This window comes from Chelonoidis abingdonii, chromosome 22 (genome assembly GCF_003597395.2).
Source record: "Chelonoidis abingdonii isolate Lonesome George chromosome 22, CheloAbing_2.0, whole genome shotgun sequence".
Classification (NCBI taxonomy): Eukaryota; Metazoa; Chordata; order Testudines; family Testudinidae; genus Chelonoidis; species Chelonoidis abingdonii.
In genome coordinates, this window is record NC_133790.1 from 25,565,647 (window position 1) to 25,584,971 (window position 19,325).

Genomic DNA, 19,325 nt, shown 5'->3' on the forward strand with positions numbered 1-19,325 from the left:
GTAGGGCCAAGCCGAGGGCGGCGAGGACGGGCAGGGACAGCGCGCGCTCTCTGGCCCGTGGCTGCTGCCGGTCGCCTCCAGCAGCGGGAGCCCCGCGCGGAGCGTAAACAAGGCGGTGGCGGCGGCAGCAGGAAAACACCATCCACCCACCGCCAGCGGCGGCAGCAGCGAGGGGCGGCCGGGCGGGGAGGGGAGGAGACACGGCCGCAGCCGGGACAGCGCCCCCCGTCAGCGCCCGCCGCCACTGCCTGGGGCCCGGACCAGGCCCCCCCGCTTGAGCTGTGTCCTGCAGGGGCCGCAGCTGGAGCGTAAACAAGGCGGTGGCGGCGGCAGCAGGAGAACACTATGGTCAGTAGAGAGATGAGGTAGAGAATTATACAGACAGACCGCCGGCCCGGAGCGCGGCCGGAGCCCCTTGGCGGCGGGCCTCGGGCCGGTGCGCGCGGCTCGTTGTGGATTATTTGGCAGGGGGCGGATAGGTGGATCGAGGCCCCGGTCTGTGGAGCGCCCCCTGCCGGTCGCTGCCCCTTCCTCGGGCTGGTGTTTGTGCTGGGGACACAGCGAGGGCAGGACTGCGGCGGCTGCCCCGGTGACAGGCGGAGCGGGCAGCACCAGGGAGCCCCGGGCGCTTCTTCCTTCCTGCTGGGCCCGTCTCCTCAGACATGCCCCGCTCTGGTGGCCGGGCTCGCCGAGGATCATGACTGCAGCGGCGAACTGGGTGGCGAACGGGGCCAGCCTGGAGGACTGTCACTCCAACCTCTTCTCGCTGGTGAGTACCCGGAGCGGGGTGTGAGCGCGAAGGCCGCAGCCCAGCTAGTCGGGGCTCACACAGGGACCTTGCGGCTCCTTCGAGCAGCGGCGCAGCAACTTTGTCGATTCGGCGTAGCTGCCAGGGGCTTTATAGCCTGGGCCCGTGGGGCTGCTCCCTCCCGCTGGGCCCGTGGGGCTGCTCCCCCGCTAGCCCCTCCCCCCCGGCTCAGCTCCGTGTTTGTTTTGCTCTTTAACATCGTTTGTTGCAAGCGTGCTTTCCCCACACAGCTGCATTGATCTGAATGCGAGATGTCAAGGCAACGGATTGGGTGTCCTCTGCCTGTGTTGCCTGCATGTGTGACCATCTCCTGTGGTAAACAGTCTGCTCTCCCCGCCCTGCCTGCTTTGGCACTTCGTGCCCTTGTGCTTTGTGCCTCTTCAACTGCGTGTGATTCCCCCCCGCCCCCCTTTCATAATGACAAACGCCATTTCAGCAGCAAACAGTTCATGCAGTGTGATTATCTGTAGGACTTGCACTCCGGGCTCTTGTGTCTGAACGTCAGCTGTCTTTATGGTTTTACAGCCGTGCCCACGCTGCACCGATGGGAAGGGACGGGACTTTTTTTGGCCTTGCAAGAAAAGCATTAACTGAAAATGCAACATGCTGGGTGGCTTGATAACATAGATGCTATCTTCCCATCTCACTGGTAGCTGCAACTTTCACTTTGTACTTAGATTGCATAGTTTAATCTTACAACAGTTATTGTATCAATTGTTCATATTGAACAGTTGAAATTAACTGCAGATTTTAAATCTTAATTAAAATGAATGGAAAGAAAAATTACTTGCTGTTTGTATTAGTGACATTTTATTTGAAAATGCGTTTTTGCTTTACTGTACACTACAGCTGCAGGGACGTTAGTGGAATGAAGGGGAGAACTCTTGGGTCCCCAATAGCTACTCCGGGGCGGGAGGGGTAGAGCATAGGACTGTTTATTTGTGAAATAGTAACTCATAAGATTAAGGTGGGAAGCAACTGGGTATATAGGCTGTATGCCAGGTGGTGTGGGAGAGGAAATAAAAAACAAACACCCCCCCAAAGAAAAATAGAGTTCAGGTTTACTTTTCTCAAGGGTTGGGAAAAAAATGTGAATTGTTCAGTAAGGAAATGAAAAAAAAACACTGGTTATAAAATATGGTTAACTCAGAATCAAGTGATGCATATTGTTAGTCTCTTTACATAATATTTTTTTCTTTAATTACTGTTAACCTCAGTCTTTCTCCCATGCACAGCTCTCAATACCTTCCTTTGGATTATTTATTCCTGACATTTTGTGCCTTGTCTTTAATGAGAATATAATTCTTTGTGGGCAGAGGCTTTATTTTGCCCTGTGTTTGTACTGTGGGATCGTGATCCTTCTGACAAGAGGCTTTTGGTGTCTGTTATAATAAATACCATCTTTTTTGGCTTTTTATTGACTTGTAACCACTTTCAAAGCTATGTAACATTATTTAAACTTGCATTTATGCTAATATTGGCAATGCCTTTATATCCCTAGTGTGTGCCTGCAGATATACTAATGGTAAAAAGTGATTTGTGTACACAAGTCTTGCATACTAAGAAAAGCTAACCAGTGAATACAAGAGCATCAATTGTATCAGGAAAGATTGTCACCAGTAAATTAAAGAACAGGTAATATTAGTTTAAAAAAAAACAACCCAGCAAACCCCCCCTCCCCCCAAAACAAACAAACAAAAAACAACCCACAACTTTGTTCACCTCTTTTGGTTAGGAAATTGATTAATACGTTTTTGGAGGTATACTGGTATATTTGTCATCCCATTGTCAGTCCATCACAGGTAAAATAATTCTTTGTATATGGTAACGTGAATTACAAAAGCTTTTATTTTCAGATTTTTTTTCCCTTCAGAGCTTATACTAAGAAACTTCTATAGAGCAGTAAGTTTTTTTTTTTTTAATTGTATGCGTGGTGTCAGTGAAATAAAAATACAGACCATTATGAAATTTGCTTTTAAAAGTGCTCTTGCGTTCACACTGATGTATAAAAGCCTCTATAGAATCAGAATGTGATAAGGTTATACCACTTTAAATTTGGGCTTTTAAAACCATCTTATCAGTTTCCCAAACATTTTTTCTGTAGTATCAAATAACATATAAACAGCTGTTTGCAGATATGTTTTATTTAACACACATAGTTTGCAAGGCTTAACTTGGCTTAAAATTTGTAGGTGTGGGCAGTACCTTACTGTTTTTAAATGGGTCATTTAACCAAGCTTTAGACTTTAAACATGTTGTAACGGGATCAGAGGACAGCTGTGTTGTAATTGTTTTGTGTTTTGCCTAGCACAATGGGGCCCCAACACGGTTTGCCTCTAGGTATTACCAGAGCGCACGTGTGTGTGCATTTCTTAACTTAGTGGTATTTTTTCTTTTTGTAATATGCCTCATCCTGCAAACCCATACACATGTGAGTAATTATTGGAGATATTCACAAAGTAAGGTGTTGCAAGGTATAGGCTTTAAATAGTAACTTTATAAGTGACAGTAGCTTTTTATATAGCATACCGTTCAGTATAATCAGCAAACTCACATATAAATGTAATGTTCCATTTTTTCATTGTATTACTAATTATTAGAACTTTATTGATAAATATAGCATTAAAAAGTATCGACAAAGAAAATATTAAAAATGTGTGGCCAAAGGCACTGACATTTTACCCTCAAACTGTTAAATTTGTGAAAATTTATGAAGTATTAAAACTACAGTAGACCAGATCATAAACAACAGGAGCTCTTGCTGATAGATAATCTTCTGAATATAAGAGAACAAAATATACAGAATTGTTGTGTATTGATTTGGTTCTTGTGAAGCAGTGTAGTTCTTAAGAACAAGACTTGTGCAATATTAATTTAAGACAACTCAGTTATTAGAGAAAGTGTAATCTAGCTGTACCATGTTCATTTTTACCTCAGTCTTGCATTAATCTTTGATTTAAACAGAACATGGAATTCTTGATGGAATAATTACAGAAGCTTTACAATATTCAAAAAACCTTCAGCTTTTTAAAAACAAACGAACAAACAAAAGCCAGCATTAGTTGACTTAGTGTTTTTTGTTATTGAACTTTTGTTTATCCCATATAGATTATTTTTAATGAGATTAGTAGGCATGATTTGCTTTGAATCTTTGTACTTGAAATCATTGTTTTTTAAATAGTGATTTTCTAATAGTTGGTAGTTTTGCATAATAAGCTCAAGGATGGAACATAATGTTTTTCCTATGTAGTGATGCTGTAGAAATGACATTTCATTTGAGATCACTGAAATAGGAGATTGTAATATTTATCTTGAATTACACTTTTTTTTAATCTTGTTACAGAATGTTTATCCAGAGCTTGATGATGATCTCGAATATACCATAGTTAATGTTGCATGAAACATGTTTTCCATAATCGTGGTATGAAGGGGGTGTGTATGTGTGTGTAATGCTATATACGCACACACACATAATCATATCATTGCTGAACCAAAGCAGAAATTCACAATTCCATAATGTTAGCGTTCGTGTTGCCTATCAAGTGAAAAACAAAACAAAACACCCCACAAAGCCCACCATTTTTGTGTGTTTTTCCTGAGAACGTAGTAGCTCTGCTCCCAATGTAGGCAGATTTTACATCTCCCAGTGTAGGCAGATATTACAATACAAATAACACTTTTTATACATTTGTCTTCAGAATGCTGATTAAAATTTGGATTTTTTTCAGTATTTACAGTATAAGCTGTCCTGTGTGAAAATAGTTTCACTTACTAAAACATGTTTTTGTTTAGAATCCTCTTGTTTATAGCACATGGTGTTAGATTTTATTTATTTTATTAATAACAGTGCCACACAGTGACTGCACTATTTGACTCTTGCAAGGAAACATGTTTATGTACGTAATATATCTACGTGGAATAATGTATGATTTAGTATGTTATAGCTAGTGAATACTTTTTTGAAAGAGAAAATACTATACAGTATACCAAAATGCTACAAATGTGGGCTCAGTTCTGCAGCACTTCCTCACATGACTAATCCTTACTCATGAAAATAGTCTTTGAAGTTAATTGACTGTGAAAATGACTAAAGATTACTTATGTGGGAGTAAGAATTTTTAGGATCTAGTCTGTATCTGACTAAAATATAATAGTTATTGATGTTCTTTTAACATAAAATATCTTTTGTGGATAAACAGCCCCCCTCCTCCCCAAGATATAGGTCTTGTTTACTAGTGAAATGAAGTAGTAAGTTATTTTAGGTTTATAAAGTTCACCTTTCTTAACATCATGCCACAAGTAGCAAAATAATTTAATCATTTGAAAACAAAAAATAACTTTATGCAGCATCTCATGTGATTCAGAGATGAACAAAAAAAGACTGTCCCTTACCCCATTTCCTTTACACTTCTTTTTTTGTTTTTCTCTCCCTTCTCCTATGATTGTGATATAAAGGGTGAGTCTTTTACTGAGCCCTGAAGTCTAGTAAGGTATGGCTTTGTTGGTCTAGTATGAGAAGCAAGATTCAGAGTTTAGGAAACTTCAGCTAGCAGCAAGGAGTTTGCCTAAGTGCTTCTGCTATGGGCCATTGCCTCATAGGAGGAGAGACTAGAGCTACCCATGGGAGGAGTGCTGTGAGCTGTTACTGGATGCTGCCAGTGGGAGATAAGTGATTATTCACCAGTGGTACTGGATCTACTATGAAAGGTATGTTCAGAAAAGCAGTGGAAGGGGGCAGTAGTATGTGTAAGATGCTAGGCAACTGTGGAACACGTGAAGAGGCAAACTGAGTGAAGATCCAAAACAATTTGATTATTCAAAAAGGATAAAACCACATAGTTGAGAGAGGTAAAAATACTTCAGTGCTTTTACTTTTTTGTGTAAGCAGTTGTTGGAGCTGCTACAGGGATATTGTGAAATAATTAACAGACTCCTGATAGGAAGTGGGAGGTAGTCCACCAGACTATTTCTCTATTGAAATGTGGTCTGTGTTATGCAAATATGGTTTACCTCTGCAATAATCCATTCTGGCTGTGACAAAGGCAGAAGTTATTGTAGTGAAATCTGGGTCCATGAGTAAACATTGCAAACAGCTTGTGGGATGCAGATTTAAAAAAAGGCACTCTTTCCTGAGATGATGCTTCTGGAAGACCAGATGGCAAAGAGCTGGCAGGAGAAAATCTAATTTGTCAACTTTTTGAGCAAAAAGTCTCCCTCTAAGCATTGATGACTGAGGCAAGACTCACACCTGCTATATTTTCAAGATCTTTCCCCAACACACCAACATTCTCTGCTCCAAATGGAGTTCCAGCCAATTTGTTCTCATCTAAGTTTCAGTTTTATTGGGAATCATGACTTAATAAAAGGACCTGAGTGTTTTGCCCTGAGAAAGCATCGAATTGCATCTGATGAAAACAAAACATAAAGGTGATTATGACCATAGTGCAAATCATGTTGTAGACCTTATGCACATTTAGGAAATCAGCTGGAACTTTGCAGAACCTTGCAGGAAAGATACTATATTATTTTGGACATGGGTAGTTGCCCAAAAGGATTTTTTGAGAGATTCTCTGCAGGAAAGAGCAGAATAGTTGGTGTGATATCAGTCACTCCAGTCAGAGTTCACAAGCAAATCAGCAAACTCTCATGGTCATTGGTATCAAAGAATACTGATTGACTGAAAAATATCAACAGGGATCGTCCTACCATTACCATCATTAGAAGGAGATCCCCCAATGTGGGCAATCAGTTAACATTCTGATGCTAAAAACCAGACTTGTTAGGGATCAAGGAAATCTGAGAAGTCAAGATGGTGGCAGATTACTCAAAATAGGCTTCTCAGTAGTTTTCCCTCAAAAAGGGAAGATTAGAAATAAGGTGATAGCTGATGGAGATAGTCAGGAAGTCATCCCTTGACACTGACTAGAGGTCAAATGACCACTTACCGAAGGTCATTTGATGCCCTACCCACCCCTGTGGAGTTGCTAACAATTCAGCCAATACAAGACCCTACTTGTAGCTGTTTACCATAAATGCAGTAATTCAGATTCCATGTTGTTGGCCAGCCTAGTGCTGTTATCTCCACAACATTAATGAGCGATATCTACCATTCAGTGATGGTAGACTTCATAGACGTTACAATATGCTTTATTTATCTAATGTTCCATCTAAATTTAGTCAAGATGATTTTTTGAATGTATATATTGTATCTAAAAATCATCTAGCTTTTCTATGCTAATTTAGGACATGCAATATAAATATTAAGGTATAATGAGATAGAAATGGAAGTAGTTTTATTAGTTGGCTTGTTCATTCTCTGCCAGTGGAAGATTGTTTCCAGTTTTAAGTAACTCCAATGATGTGCTTCCACCACTTCCCCTGGAGATAATTCCACAGTCTAATGGAGCTCTGTTAAGGAGTATGAGTTTTTAAAACTTGATGTATGACCAATGGTAGAAATGTTTGCTTAGTGCGTCCATTATTGTAATTATAAATCTAATATGTCACAGGCTTATGAGCTAACATATGCCTATAGAATTATTTCATATTATTGTAAATAGTTTTAGGAAAATGTTAAAAAATGTATTAACACCTTACTTAGATATTTACAAAACCTTAAAAGCAAGATTTAAAAACATACAGTAGTCATTGTGAGTTTGCCATTGATTTCATTAGGAGAAGGATTGGGCACATGATTCTAGTTATTAACAATGAAAGATATAAAATGTATATTTGCAGTGTTTTTAAAAATACACTTAATAGTGTATAACTCCATTTCCTTTATACTGTAACTCCAAGTTGGACTTTAAAACTTGAGGTTGTTAATTTTGGCCAAGAAATACATAGTGATTTTGTTTTAAAAATATTTTTGGGAAATTAAGCTATTGCATCTAAGAATGTGGTTATTACGTAGTTTAAAATAGAATTTTAGGAGATTAGTAGAATACAGGTATCCATTTCTTTCACTGAAGCAGATTTTTAGTTTAATCTGAATCTCTAACATTTTCTTAAAATAAAAATGTGTTCCATTTAGGAAAAGCAAATGCAATTTTTGGTTGCATTAGCAAAGGCATAGCATGCAAGTCATGACAAGTGATAGTGTCACTCACTTGGTGCTGCTTAGGCCTCAGCTGGAACACTGTGTCCAGTTTTGGTCACCTCTGTATAGAATGTATGTAGAAAAAATGGAAAGGATACAGAGGCAAACGACAAAGACGATCAGGGGGGTGGAATGCAAGGTATATGAGCAAAGGCTGAAGCAACTTGGTATGTTTAGTTTGGAAAAGGAGATTGAAGGGGAATATGATAGCAGTCTTCAAATTCTTGAAAGGCTGCCGTAAAAGAGATGGAGAAAAAGTGTTCTCTCTTGCTACAGAGGGCAGGGCAAGAGGCAGTGGGTTCAAACTACAGCACAGCAGATGTAGATAAAATTTTAGGAAAAATCTAATTGTAAGAACAGTAGGACAATGGAATAAACTGCCTAGGGAAGTTGTGGAAGCTCCTTCTCTGGAGGTTTTCAAAGAGAGACTGGATAGCCATGTGTCTTGGATGGTTTAGACCAGTGGTTCTCAACCAGGGATACACGTACCCCCTGGAGGTATGCAGAGGTATTCCAGGGGGTACATTAATTCATCTTGATATTGGCCTTGTTTTACAACAGGCTACATAAAAGCACTAATGAAGTCAGTACAAACTAAAATTTCATACAGGCAGAGCACTGGGGGAGCAGTGACCGCTGGGGACACCTTCCATCGATAGACAGCTCCTAGCTACTCCTCTCCCTGCACCCAGACCTACCCTCTTACCTGCACACAGCTGCTTGCACCCTGCATGCTTTTTTGAGCTAGGCCCCCCCCCCCGAGTTATAAGTTTTGGTTGCGTCCCCTCTCTCTCTCTTCTCCCCCCCCTCCCAACCTAGACAGGCTGGGTGCTGGGGTGCTGAGGGTGAGTCCGGGGTGGAGGGGGCACTCCATCCCTGAGCCCTGCTGTGCAGAGCTGGTCCCCACCCCCTGCCTAGTGCCCCACAGGGCTAAAAGCCTGATTCCCCCTTCTGTCTGGTGACTGAAACCCAGACCCCTGAGGCACCCCTCGTCCACTGGGCCTTGGAGTTTTTTTTAGCCTGTTTGGGGTGGGGGTGAGAACCCTGGGACTAGATGGCCCTTGCAGTCCCTCTAACCCAATGGTTCTATGAAAATTTATTTCATTATATTGAAGAGTCAATTGTGAGAGATGTTAACATTCAAGCTGTTTGGTACTTTGAAGAATGTTTATTAGAATGATCTGAAGTTCTGTCATGTTGCACTGATGGACGAATTCAGTTAATTACATTGAGAGAGATTCAGTTTTTGCCAATATTAACAAAATGAAAAATACAAAATAATTAATTTGCATCTATGAAATATGCGTTTTGTACTGTAGAATCTCACCAAGGGACCCCTACATTATTTTATAGGAATCAGTTTCTTCACTTGCTACACTTAAAATCTTGACTGGACTTGGAATGATTTATAATGTGGGCTTTTTTCATTCAGTGAAGTGAGCTTAAAAAATCATAGAACATTGCAAAAATGTATTTATTACCCAATGATAATTAAAGAAACGCTAAATATTCTAGGTTATATTTTGTGAATATACCAATGAGATACTATGAATCTTTTCGCTGAAAAATATGCTGTATAATATGCTGTGCTTCAGTGTCCTCCCTCTTAACAACTTGCATATGCTTCTTTTGGCATATCTTAATCTTTTGAATAGCCAAAAAGGCTATATACAATTGGAACAAACGTACTTTCCAATAAACACATAACTAAACACGTGTTATATGAAAGCGCATTCCATTGTTTACTAGATCACGTGAGGTTGTAACTCTCTTTTTACTGTAGTTATCAGACTGGTATGACAATCCTGCCAGTTCTGTGGTGCATCCTAGTTCCCCATAGCTTCTTCTTCTGCAGTACTCCATCCCTAAAATACACATTCTCCTGTCACTTTCTCTCTGAAGTTACTAGCTACTGACAGGGAAGGGGGAAAACCATTTTTTTTCTTTTCTTTAAATGAACTTCAGACCAGATGAAGACAGACAAACTAATACAAGTATCCTACTTTACTATAGCTATTTCATTTACCACATCACCAAAATGACATTGAAGCTTTGTGGTAGATTCCCTCTGCACACAGACAATCAGAAAGTAAGCATCAGAGGCCTGAAAGGCCTGTGATACTAACAATGACCGCTAGTATCATGTTTCTATTGTGACTTCAGTTACTAACATCATCTTACATTAGCATGAGTCCTACGCTCTGGGATGATATCTGAAAATAAGCTGTCTGACACCTTCTTGTAAGTTTGGTTTTTCAGTGCAAGGATTTGAGTTGAGATTTTTATTTATTAAACCAGACATCATTTAAGTTTCACACAAATCTAAATAGTGTAGGCAAACTTTCCTTGGGATTGCCTCAGGATTTATGACATTATTTGTTTGAATTTTTTTTTGTATTACTGCAGATTATTACTGTTTGAGGGAAATACACCTCTACCCTGCTATAACACGGCCCGATATAACATGGGTTTGCATATAGCGCGGTAGCAGCAGGGCTCCGCCAGCAATTTAAAGGGCTTGAGGCTCCCCGCAGCTGGAGCCCCAGGCTCTTTAAATCACTGCTACAGCCCTGCCACTGCTATCCCGATATAATGGCGTTTCACCTATAATGTGGTAGGGATTTTTGGCTCCCCACGACCGCGTTAAATCAGGGTAGAGGTGTACCATATTTTCAATCCAGAAATCTTCATTGTTGTTTGTATGGTCTTTTCATATAGCTAGAATCACATGAATGACTTAACTATTAATTTTGAATGAACCCTCTTAAAATATCTGTGGGTTATTCTTTTGAATATATGGCGGTGTGGCATTGATGTAACAATTATACTTCAGCTGCCTAAGTATGTAGTTATAAAAAATACTGTTTCAGCTGCTTGAATTAATTTTAGAAGATGCTCTTTAATGTTTATAATTAAACTAAAATGTTTTTAAATTTAATTTTTGATGTAGTGTTAGAATTGCATCTTTAAGAAGTCTTTGGCATAAATCAATACTATTTTTAATAAAGAAAAGAAATACTGTGACCTATGTGGCTTACAGTTTATTCTAGTATTGTTCTGGTTCATTCTCTAGCTCAGTCTTTCAGACACCGTTGCTTCTCAAAATGAGTAGAATTACAATAATGCAAATGGAAATGTGACCACAATTTTATTTTATGGCATTCTCCTTGTTTATGTGGAAGAGGGGGTTTATGTACTACTATTCTGTGATAATTCCCAGATAGCACGTTCAAGATACTGGGGCCCATTTTTGTTAGGTGCTACACAAACACATGCAAAGACATTGTTCCTATCCCAAAGAATGTTGTCTGTCTGTCTCTAAAAAGTTTAATTGAGAGGTTGGTGGGAGAAGAGTAAATGATCATTATTTAAATGTGTGCCTAATGTATGTTTTGGTTTTTTAAAAGCAGTATATGTCTACCATGTCTGCTAAGACAGTTTCAGGGGCTGGTGCTTTCAATGGCTGAGATCACCATTTTAGGTTGCTACCTTCTTTTTAGCCTAAGCCTTGGTCTACATTGCAGACTTAAGTCAGTATAACTACATTGTTCAGGGGTGTGGACACAGTTATACTGACCTAACTCCTGGTAGACAGCACTATCTTAGTGGGAAGGCTTCTCCCATCAACATAGCTGCTGCTTCTCAGGGAGTTGGAGTACCTACGTAGATGGGAGAAGCTCTCCCTTTGATGTAGGCAGCATCTTCACTAAAGTGCTACAGTGGCGCAGCTGCAGTGCTGTAAGTGTAGACAAGCCCTAAGTTAAACTTTAGTTTTTATCAAGCATCTCCCTCTTCCTCAGATCAGTGCTGGTATCTCCACAGACTCGTCTTATCATGTTCTTACAAGGCTGAGCATCTCAAACTCCTGGAATAAAGCCTACAGCACCATGTAGTTTGCCCAGAGTTCTAAATAAGCTATATGAAAACCATTCCAGAATTATTTTGAAGTGGTCTTTTAAATGTCCTTTTATGGAAGATTTTTTCTCTTCTAGCAGAGTAATTTAGCTTGTGGAATGAGTTCAATAGACCTGAAGTGGTCTTAAGTTGAAATAGGCACAGACCATCTTTTCTGATAAAAGTTGATGAGTTGGGATCTTTCAAGATCCCTTCCATGGGGGATTTTGGGTCTGTCATCATGCCATTTTCGTTTCCATATCTACATGCCTAATCAGGTATGGATTTATTTGCGTCTATCTGAAAAGAGTCTTGAGAAAGTTTATATGTATCACACTAAGACCCTTCGTCAGACCATCTAACACTTCTTTGATGCCAGTGTTCTAGACAGTGTTGATACTAAATGACTTTGCCTGTCTGACTGCATTTCTGTGCTGTTATGGTCTTGCTAGCCTGGAGCTAGGAGTCCATGTCAGGGCCCATCTGGTCTCAGACAGCCAGTATAGTTTACCTCAACGTAGTTCAGTGATGGACACATGTATAGTGACTGATTATATGAGCTGCACTCTATTCCCTAAGTGCTTTGGCTTGGTATGTGTGGGAGTGTGTTTGTCTTGATTTCCTAGACACACAGTTCTGTGTCCAAAGGAAGAGAAATTTAAATTTCTTCCTCCCTGCGGTTTTGTTTGTTTGGGATGTCCCATTTTTCAATGGGCTAATGTTGGACCAATTTCTTTAGGAAGTGTCTGCTAGGCCATTGAGTGGCTATCCCTTATGTTCTGGGAGATTTCCTTCCTTAATTTAAAACATTTTTTTTTTTCTGGTTAGGAATTTTCCGTCATTGTTATGGCTCTCATCTCAGTTGTTGACGTTTTTCTGTTGATATTGCTTTGAGCTACTTTCTCTGTATGAGTGGGTATATTGCACAGATGGTATCTTTGAAAAAAGGGTAATTATTTACTTGTATTCTGTTTTCTGAAGGTATCTTGTGGATTTTACTCACTCACACTCCTATATCCAGAGTTTGGAGGTTTTTTGAATAGCAGATAATTTGTTCTTGGTTTTCTCTTAATGTGATTTGAGTGTTCATTGTTCATTCATGGATACTTTCTTTAGGGAGATTCTCTCAAACCCTCCCCCCCACCCCGTGTTCTTGTGTGCGCTTGGAGGTTAAGGAAATTCTTGCCTACTACTCAAAGGAATTGGATGAAACGTTTTGACACACTTGCAGCATCTGAAGCACACTCAGTAAGGCAGTGGCCAAGACCTGGCTTACAGAGGGTCAAATATCTAAAAGCTGGGCAGGTTTGCCACATATTTTGCTCAGGAGCATAATACGCAAGACAGAGGATTCTGCAAGATGCTTTCATGAAAGTAACAATCCCTTACCTGAGGTCAGGATTTGTAAAATATCCCTGATACCTACTAGGCTGAGAGAAAAATAGCTGTATTACTATGCCCTGTATTTATTTACATTTTTATTTTGGCAGTTCATCACTTCTCTCTCCCTCAGGTGAATCAGCTCTGTTCCCCTGCTAATTCTGTCCCAATTTTACCCACTCCACTAAAAGAGTCCTCCTTTACATTTTTCTATGAATCCCACTTATGGTGCTTATGTGCCTCATGTCCCCAGGATTGGAATTTTTGACTAGCAGTGTTCACTAGGACTATGCCTCCACCCTGAATGTCCTCGTTGTCTTTCCTTTTCACTTCCAATCAAAAGCATGTACGTCATAGTGGCCCCAACAGCCTCTCAGATCTCACTTGGTACCCAGAGCAGTGGAATATTGTGGTTTCTGCCTACTACCCCTAATTGCCTCTTTTTGGACATAGCCATGTAGTTAACTGTGTGTGTATATATGTATATATATCTGTATAGCTAAACCTGTTAGTTTAGAATATTTCTCTGTCCTCTTTGCAGCCTAATTTTTTTGTGCAATTTTACATACTCCTTAAATTTCATACCTTGAGTACACTTGAGGTGAAAGCACTTTCTCATCCAGTGACTGAGCCTGAACCCTTTGGTTTCAAGCCATACCTGATGTGGTGATCTTATCCGTCTAACTAATAGACATAGTCTATGTCCTCTCTTGGTGAGAGCCATGTCCTGGACTGACACCTGTTATGTTGGTCCTCTTCCATCACGAATTGCTGATCCGGAGGTACCTGAATAAAGCTGTGCCTGCTGGACCAGTCCATGAGGGGAGCCTCAGACTCAGGAAGCTGCTTTATCTTACTCCAAAAAAGGAAGTCTCTTCTCACAGATCCCACTTCTTTAGTGTCCCTGTAAGCAGAAAATATACAAGAGCTCCTGATGCTGGTGACAAGAAGGGACTTGTAATTTCCTTAGCCATCCTCGGCCTTCAATCTGAGATTGGTGCTGACTATGAACATAGTGCAGAAGCTTGATACTTCCTCCACTGAGTTGAGCCAGGGCAAATGTGAGCACCACTGAAAGGATGAGCCATAGTACGAACTGTCCTCTCTTGAACAGAAAGGGTAAAGAAGCTAAAGAAAAGTCATGGACTCTTCCAAGCCAAAAGCACAGAGTTCTTACTTCCCTAAGAAGTCTAGTAGGGCTCTCACCCCCTTTCCTTCTCCTCCTGGCCATCCTGCTCAGAGCAGATCTTGCTTCTTCACTGAACTGAAACTTGATGTCAGCAAAGTCTTGCTGGCACCAACAACCCTAGGACCAGACTTAGTGCCAGAACTACTGGCGGTGCTTTCAGATCTGTCACTGACCTTCACCTTTGAGCCCATAGCATTGGTCATGATATTAATACCTCTGGTTCTGATCTCTCTGGCACTGGAGAGAGTTGAATCTTCGATACTGATTGTCTCACATTATATTTCTGAGATGTCAGTATCACTCCTAGGTCCAATCCACTCCTCTAACACTTCTTCCCCTACCTATTCCTTCTTTCCAGACTCTAGCATGTACCCTTCACCAGAACCCAGGCATTCTCATAAGGAATAACTCATAGACTTTAACACCAGAAAGGGACCATTGTGATCATCTAGTCCAGGGGTCGGCAACCTTTCAGAAGTGGTGTTCCGAGTCTTCATGAATGCATTCTAATTCAAGGTTTCATGTGCCAGTAATACATTTTAACGTTTTTAGAAGGTCTCTTTCCTTAAGTCTATAATATATAACTAAACTATTGTTATATGTAAAGTAAATAAGGTTTTTTAAATGTTTAAGAAGCTTCATTTAAAATTAAATTAAAATTCAGAGCCCTCTGGACCAGCGGCCAGGACCTGGGCAGCGTGAGTGCTACTGAAAATCAGCTTGCATGCTGCCTTTGGCACACGTGCCATAGGTTGCCTACCCCTGATCTAGTCTGACCTCCAGCACATGGCAGGCCACAGAACCTTGCCCATGTACCTCTGTGATAGACCCATAACCTCTGGCTGAGTTACTGAAGTCCCCAAATCATGATTTAAAGACTTGAAGTTACAGAGAATCCACCAGTTACCTTATTTCTGATCTGCAGGTGACCCATGCCCCATGCTGTAGAGGAAGGCAATTCCCCCTTCCCCACCAGAATGTCTTCCACTTGGAGTCCAGGGAAAATTCCTTCCTTACCCCAAATATGGTTATTAGTTAGACCCTGAGCATATGGACAAGATCCACCAGTCAGACACCTGGGAAGGAATTCTGTGTAGTAACTTGGAGCCCTCTCCATCTAGTGTCTCGTCACTGGCCGTTGCAGATATTTGCTGCTGACCGTCACAGATTGACTTCATGCCATTGTAGGTAGTCTCATCATACCATCCCCTACATAAATTTAAGAAACTCAGTCTTGAAGCCAGTTTGGTTTTTTGCCCCCACTATTCCTCTTGGGAGACTGTTCCAGAACTTCACTCTTCTGATGGTTATAAACCTTTGTCTAATTTTAAGCCTAAACTTGTTGAAGACCAGTTTATATCCATTTGTTCTCGTATCAACACTGGCGCTTAACTCCTCTCCCTCTCTGGTATTTATCCCTTTGATGTATTTATAGAGAGCAATCATATCTCCCCATAGTCTTCTTGTGGTTAGTCTACACAAGCCAAGGTCTTTGAGTCTCCTCTCACAGGGTAGGTTTTCCATTTCTCTGATCCCAGGAGCCCTTCTCTGTACCTGTTCTAGTTTGAATTCGTCTTTCTTAAACACGGGAGATCAGAATTGCACACAGTATTTCAGATGAGGTCTCACCAGTGCCTGATCTAATGATATTAATACTTCCCTGTCTCTACTGGAAATACTGTTCCTGATGCATAGTAGGACTGCATTAGCCTCTTTCGTAGCTGCATCACATTGGTGGCTCATAGTCATCTTGTGATCAACCAGTACACCCAGTTCTTTCTCCTCCTCTGTCGCTTCCAACTGCAAAGTCCCTGGCTTATAGCAAAAATTCTTGTTGTTAGTCCGTAAGTGCATGACCTTGTACTTTGCAGTATTTAATTTCATCCCATTTCTGTTACTCCAGTTTTCAAGGCCATCCAGATCTTCTTGTATGATATTCTGGACCTCCTCTGTATTGGTTGTATCTCCCGTTTTTTGTGCCATCCGCACCTTTATTAGAACACTCTCATTTTTTGTGCCAAGGTCATTAATAAAAATGTTAAATACAATTGGTCCTAAAATTGATCCCTGAGGAACTAGTAACCTCACTCCAGCCTGACAGTTCACCTTTCAGTATGACGTGTTGTAGTCTTCCCTTGAACCAGTTCCTTATTCACCTTTCAGTTTTGATATTAATTCCCATCTTCTCTAATTTAACTAAGAATTTCCTGTGTGGAACTGTATCAGATGCCTTACTGAAATCCAGGTAGATCAGATCTACTGCATTTCTTTTGTCTAAAAAAATCAATTACTTTCTCAAAGAAGGAGATTAGGTTGGTCTGGCATGTTCTACCTTTTGTAAAACCATGTTGTATTTTATCCAAATTACCATTTACCTCTGTGTCCTTGTAACAGGGCGTGACACACCACTGTGGCACCTCGTGCTAAACGTCCTGGGAATTAGCTCTCGGCCCTTCCAGTCCACCATCAGCTAGTAGTGTCACGCCTGTCGTCATTGCTGTCTCCACTCTTTGGACCCACTTCGGTCCCCGGAACGCAATGTCCTCTTCGGGCACGGTCCTCCAGCTGTGTCCCCACTCTGGTATCTCCTTCCTTCTGGGGGATGAGCAGTCCTTAGTCCTGCCACTTGCCTCAGCAGGCAACTGCTGTCCAGGGTCCAGCACCTTGCCTCGGGCAAAGTGCAGTCTGGATACCAGCCACTATCCTCATTGGCAAGTGGGTTGCAAGGCAGGGGGCCCAGGTCCCCCTACTACTCTGGGTCCCGAACCAGGGACCCTGTAGCCAGCAGCCACCTCCTGCCCTCTTCCAACCTGTTGCCTGTTTTTCCTGGGCCACTTCCCCTGTAGCCCTAGCACTGTCTTGGCCCTTGCAGCAAAGCTCTAGCCTGGCAGTGGTCAGCCAGCAGCTCACCCTCACACTCTGCTGCCCCTGCCCACCACTGCTCTATCTATGACGCTTCTTCAGGCAGCCATTCTTCCTCATGTGCCTTCCAGGGAGAGACTCCCTTCTGCTCTGCTGAGCAGCCCTTATATATGGCCCTTATTGGCCCTGATTGGCCACTCCAGCAAGCCCGCCCCCTATTGGTGAGCTCAGTAAGCCTTTTTCTAATTTAGCTGGGTTCTGCACAGCCTCCCCAAGGCTGCTTTAACCCTTCTTCTGCCTATGTAGGGCAGCCGCCCCACCACAGTCCTTAACTACTTTCTCTTTCAAAATTTGTTCCAAGACCAAGCATACAATTGAAGTCAAACTAACAGGCCTGTAGTTTCCTGGATCAGAAGATGGTGTGAAGGCCAAGACTATAACAGGGTTCAAAAAAGAACTAGATAAATTAATGGAGGATAGGTCCATATGTGTCTGTTAGCCAGGATGGGCAGGGATGGTGTCCCTAGCTTCTGTTTGCTGGAAGTTGGGAATGAGTGGCAGGGAATGGATCACTTCATGATTACCTGTTCTGTTCATTCCCTCTGGGGCACCTGACATTGGCCACTGTTGGAAGACAGGATACGGGGCCTGGACAGGATGGACCTTTGGTCTGACCCAGTATGGCTGTTCTTATGGTCTTATCATTTTTTCCCCTTTCTTAAAAATAGGGACTATGTTAGCAATTCTCTAGTCATAGGGTACAACCCCTGAATTTACAGATTCATTAAAAATCCTTTCTATTGGGCTTGCAATTTCATGTGCCAGTTCCTGTAATAATCTTGCCTGGAGATTATCCGGACCTCTTCATTTAGTCCCATTAAGCAGTTTGAGTTTGACTTTCATCTTGGATGTGGTAATTTCTACTTCATATCCTAATTTTTATTAGTCACCCTGCCACTATCCCTAAACTGCTTATTACCCTTATTAAAAACTGAAACCAAGTATTTGTTTAGGTGTTGGGCCATGCCTAGATTGTCTCTGATCTCCATTCATCCTCAGTGGTTAGTGGTCCCTGTTCTTCTTTTCTTGTTTTCTTTTTATTTATATGGCTCCTGAATTATCACCCCAATCTATGCAGTCTGACTCTAAGGGCATCCCTCATATTCCTTGTCCTAGAACAACTAAATCTCTTCTTGGCCCTGCCATACTTTGGTAGTCTTCTCCTTGGGTATCAGGACCATTGCGCCCATACCTCTTTAATTTTCCACACTGACCTTACTGTGCATACTTGGATTGCCCATATGGACCTTCTAGAAACTGTTTTTCCTTCTCTTTCCTCCCATAGATGACCTAGGTCTCCACCAGTTTAGGTCCCTGACTAGATCACCCAGTGAAGTAGATTGTCTTGAAGAATGAGAGAGGGTATGAAGAGAAATCAGGAGTCTCAGGAGACAGAGAGCTGATATAGTCCGATTCTGAGTTCCACAGGAGGCTGCTATTATTCGCTCCCCTGAAGGATTTGTTGTCATTCTTGCCTGATTAGGCAGTGACTTGTGCTCAAATACTATCGTCTAATGACTTCAAAACCTTACAGGAGTTATTGGAAAGAACTGCAAACAGTTTAGATATTGAACCATCTGTGGAGCAGGAGAAGGCTCATAAATACTTTGACATCCTACATGCTCTCTTCCCAGATGATTGATGACGCCTAATGAGGTGTTTTAGCGCCTGTAAGAGAGATGCAACGGTCTTACCTTTGCTCACTTGGCCATAGGAGGAACAAAGAAGTTTCTGAAATGCTCCTGATTCTGTGGTGGTTTCAGCAGCACAGGAGAAGCCCAAGTAATCAGGGCCATCAAAAACTACTCCCTAGGATAAAGATCCTGGGAGACTTGAACTTTAGGATAGGAAGACCTACTCCTCAGCATCTGCAGTTATGAATAGCAAATTATAGCTCTGTTTGTAAAATGTGATTAACTTGGAGCAGAATATCATCCATTGTTGAAAATCTCTCATAGAAATTTAGGACTGACTCAATCTGTTATCTTGGAGAGGCAATCGATAGCCAGGATTTTGCTCCAAGAAGGTTTGAA

At 41.5% G+C, this 19,325-nt stretch overlaps 1 protein-coding gene across 4 annotated transcripts in view; it reads left to right on the plus strand.

Moving 5' to 3' along the window:
- Positions 1-388: 388 nt before the first annotated feature.
- MED13L (mediator complex subunit 13L) overlaps positions 389-19,325 on the plus strand; it is a 413,400-nt gene continuing 394,463 nt past the window's right edge. For 2 of the 4 annotated variants that reach the window (XM_032800003.2, XM_032800004.2), the window contains exon 1: positions 389-769. In XM_032800003.2, the coding sequence (XP_032655894.1) occupies positions 698-769 (72 nt within the window). In that variant the 5' untranslated portion in view covers positions 389-697. Of the gene's footprint in view, positions 770-977; positions 1,124-19,325 lie in introns of those variants that run through there. The other 2 variants (XM_032800007.2, XM_075059960.1) reach the window with 2 other exon arrangements.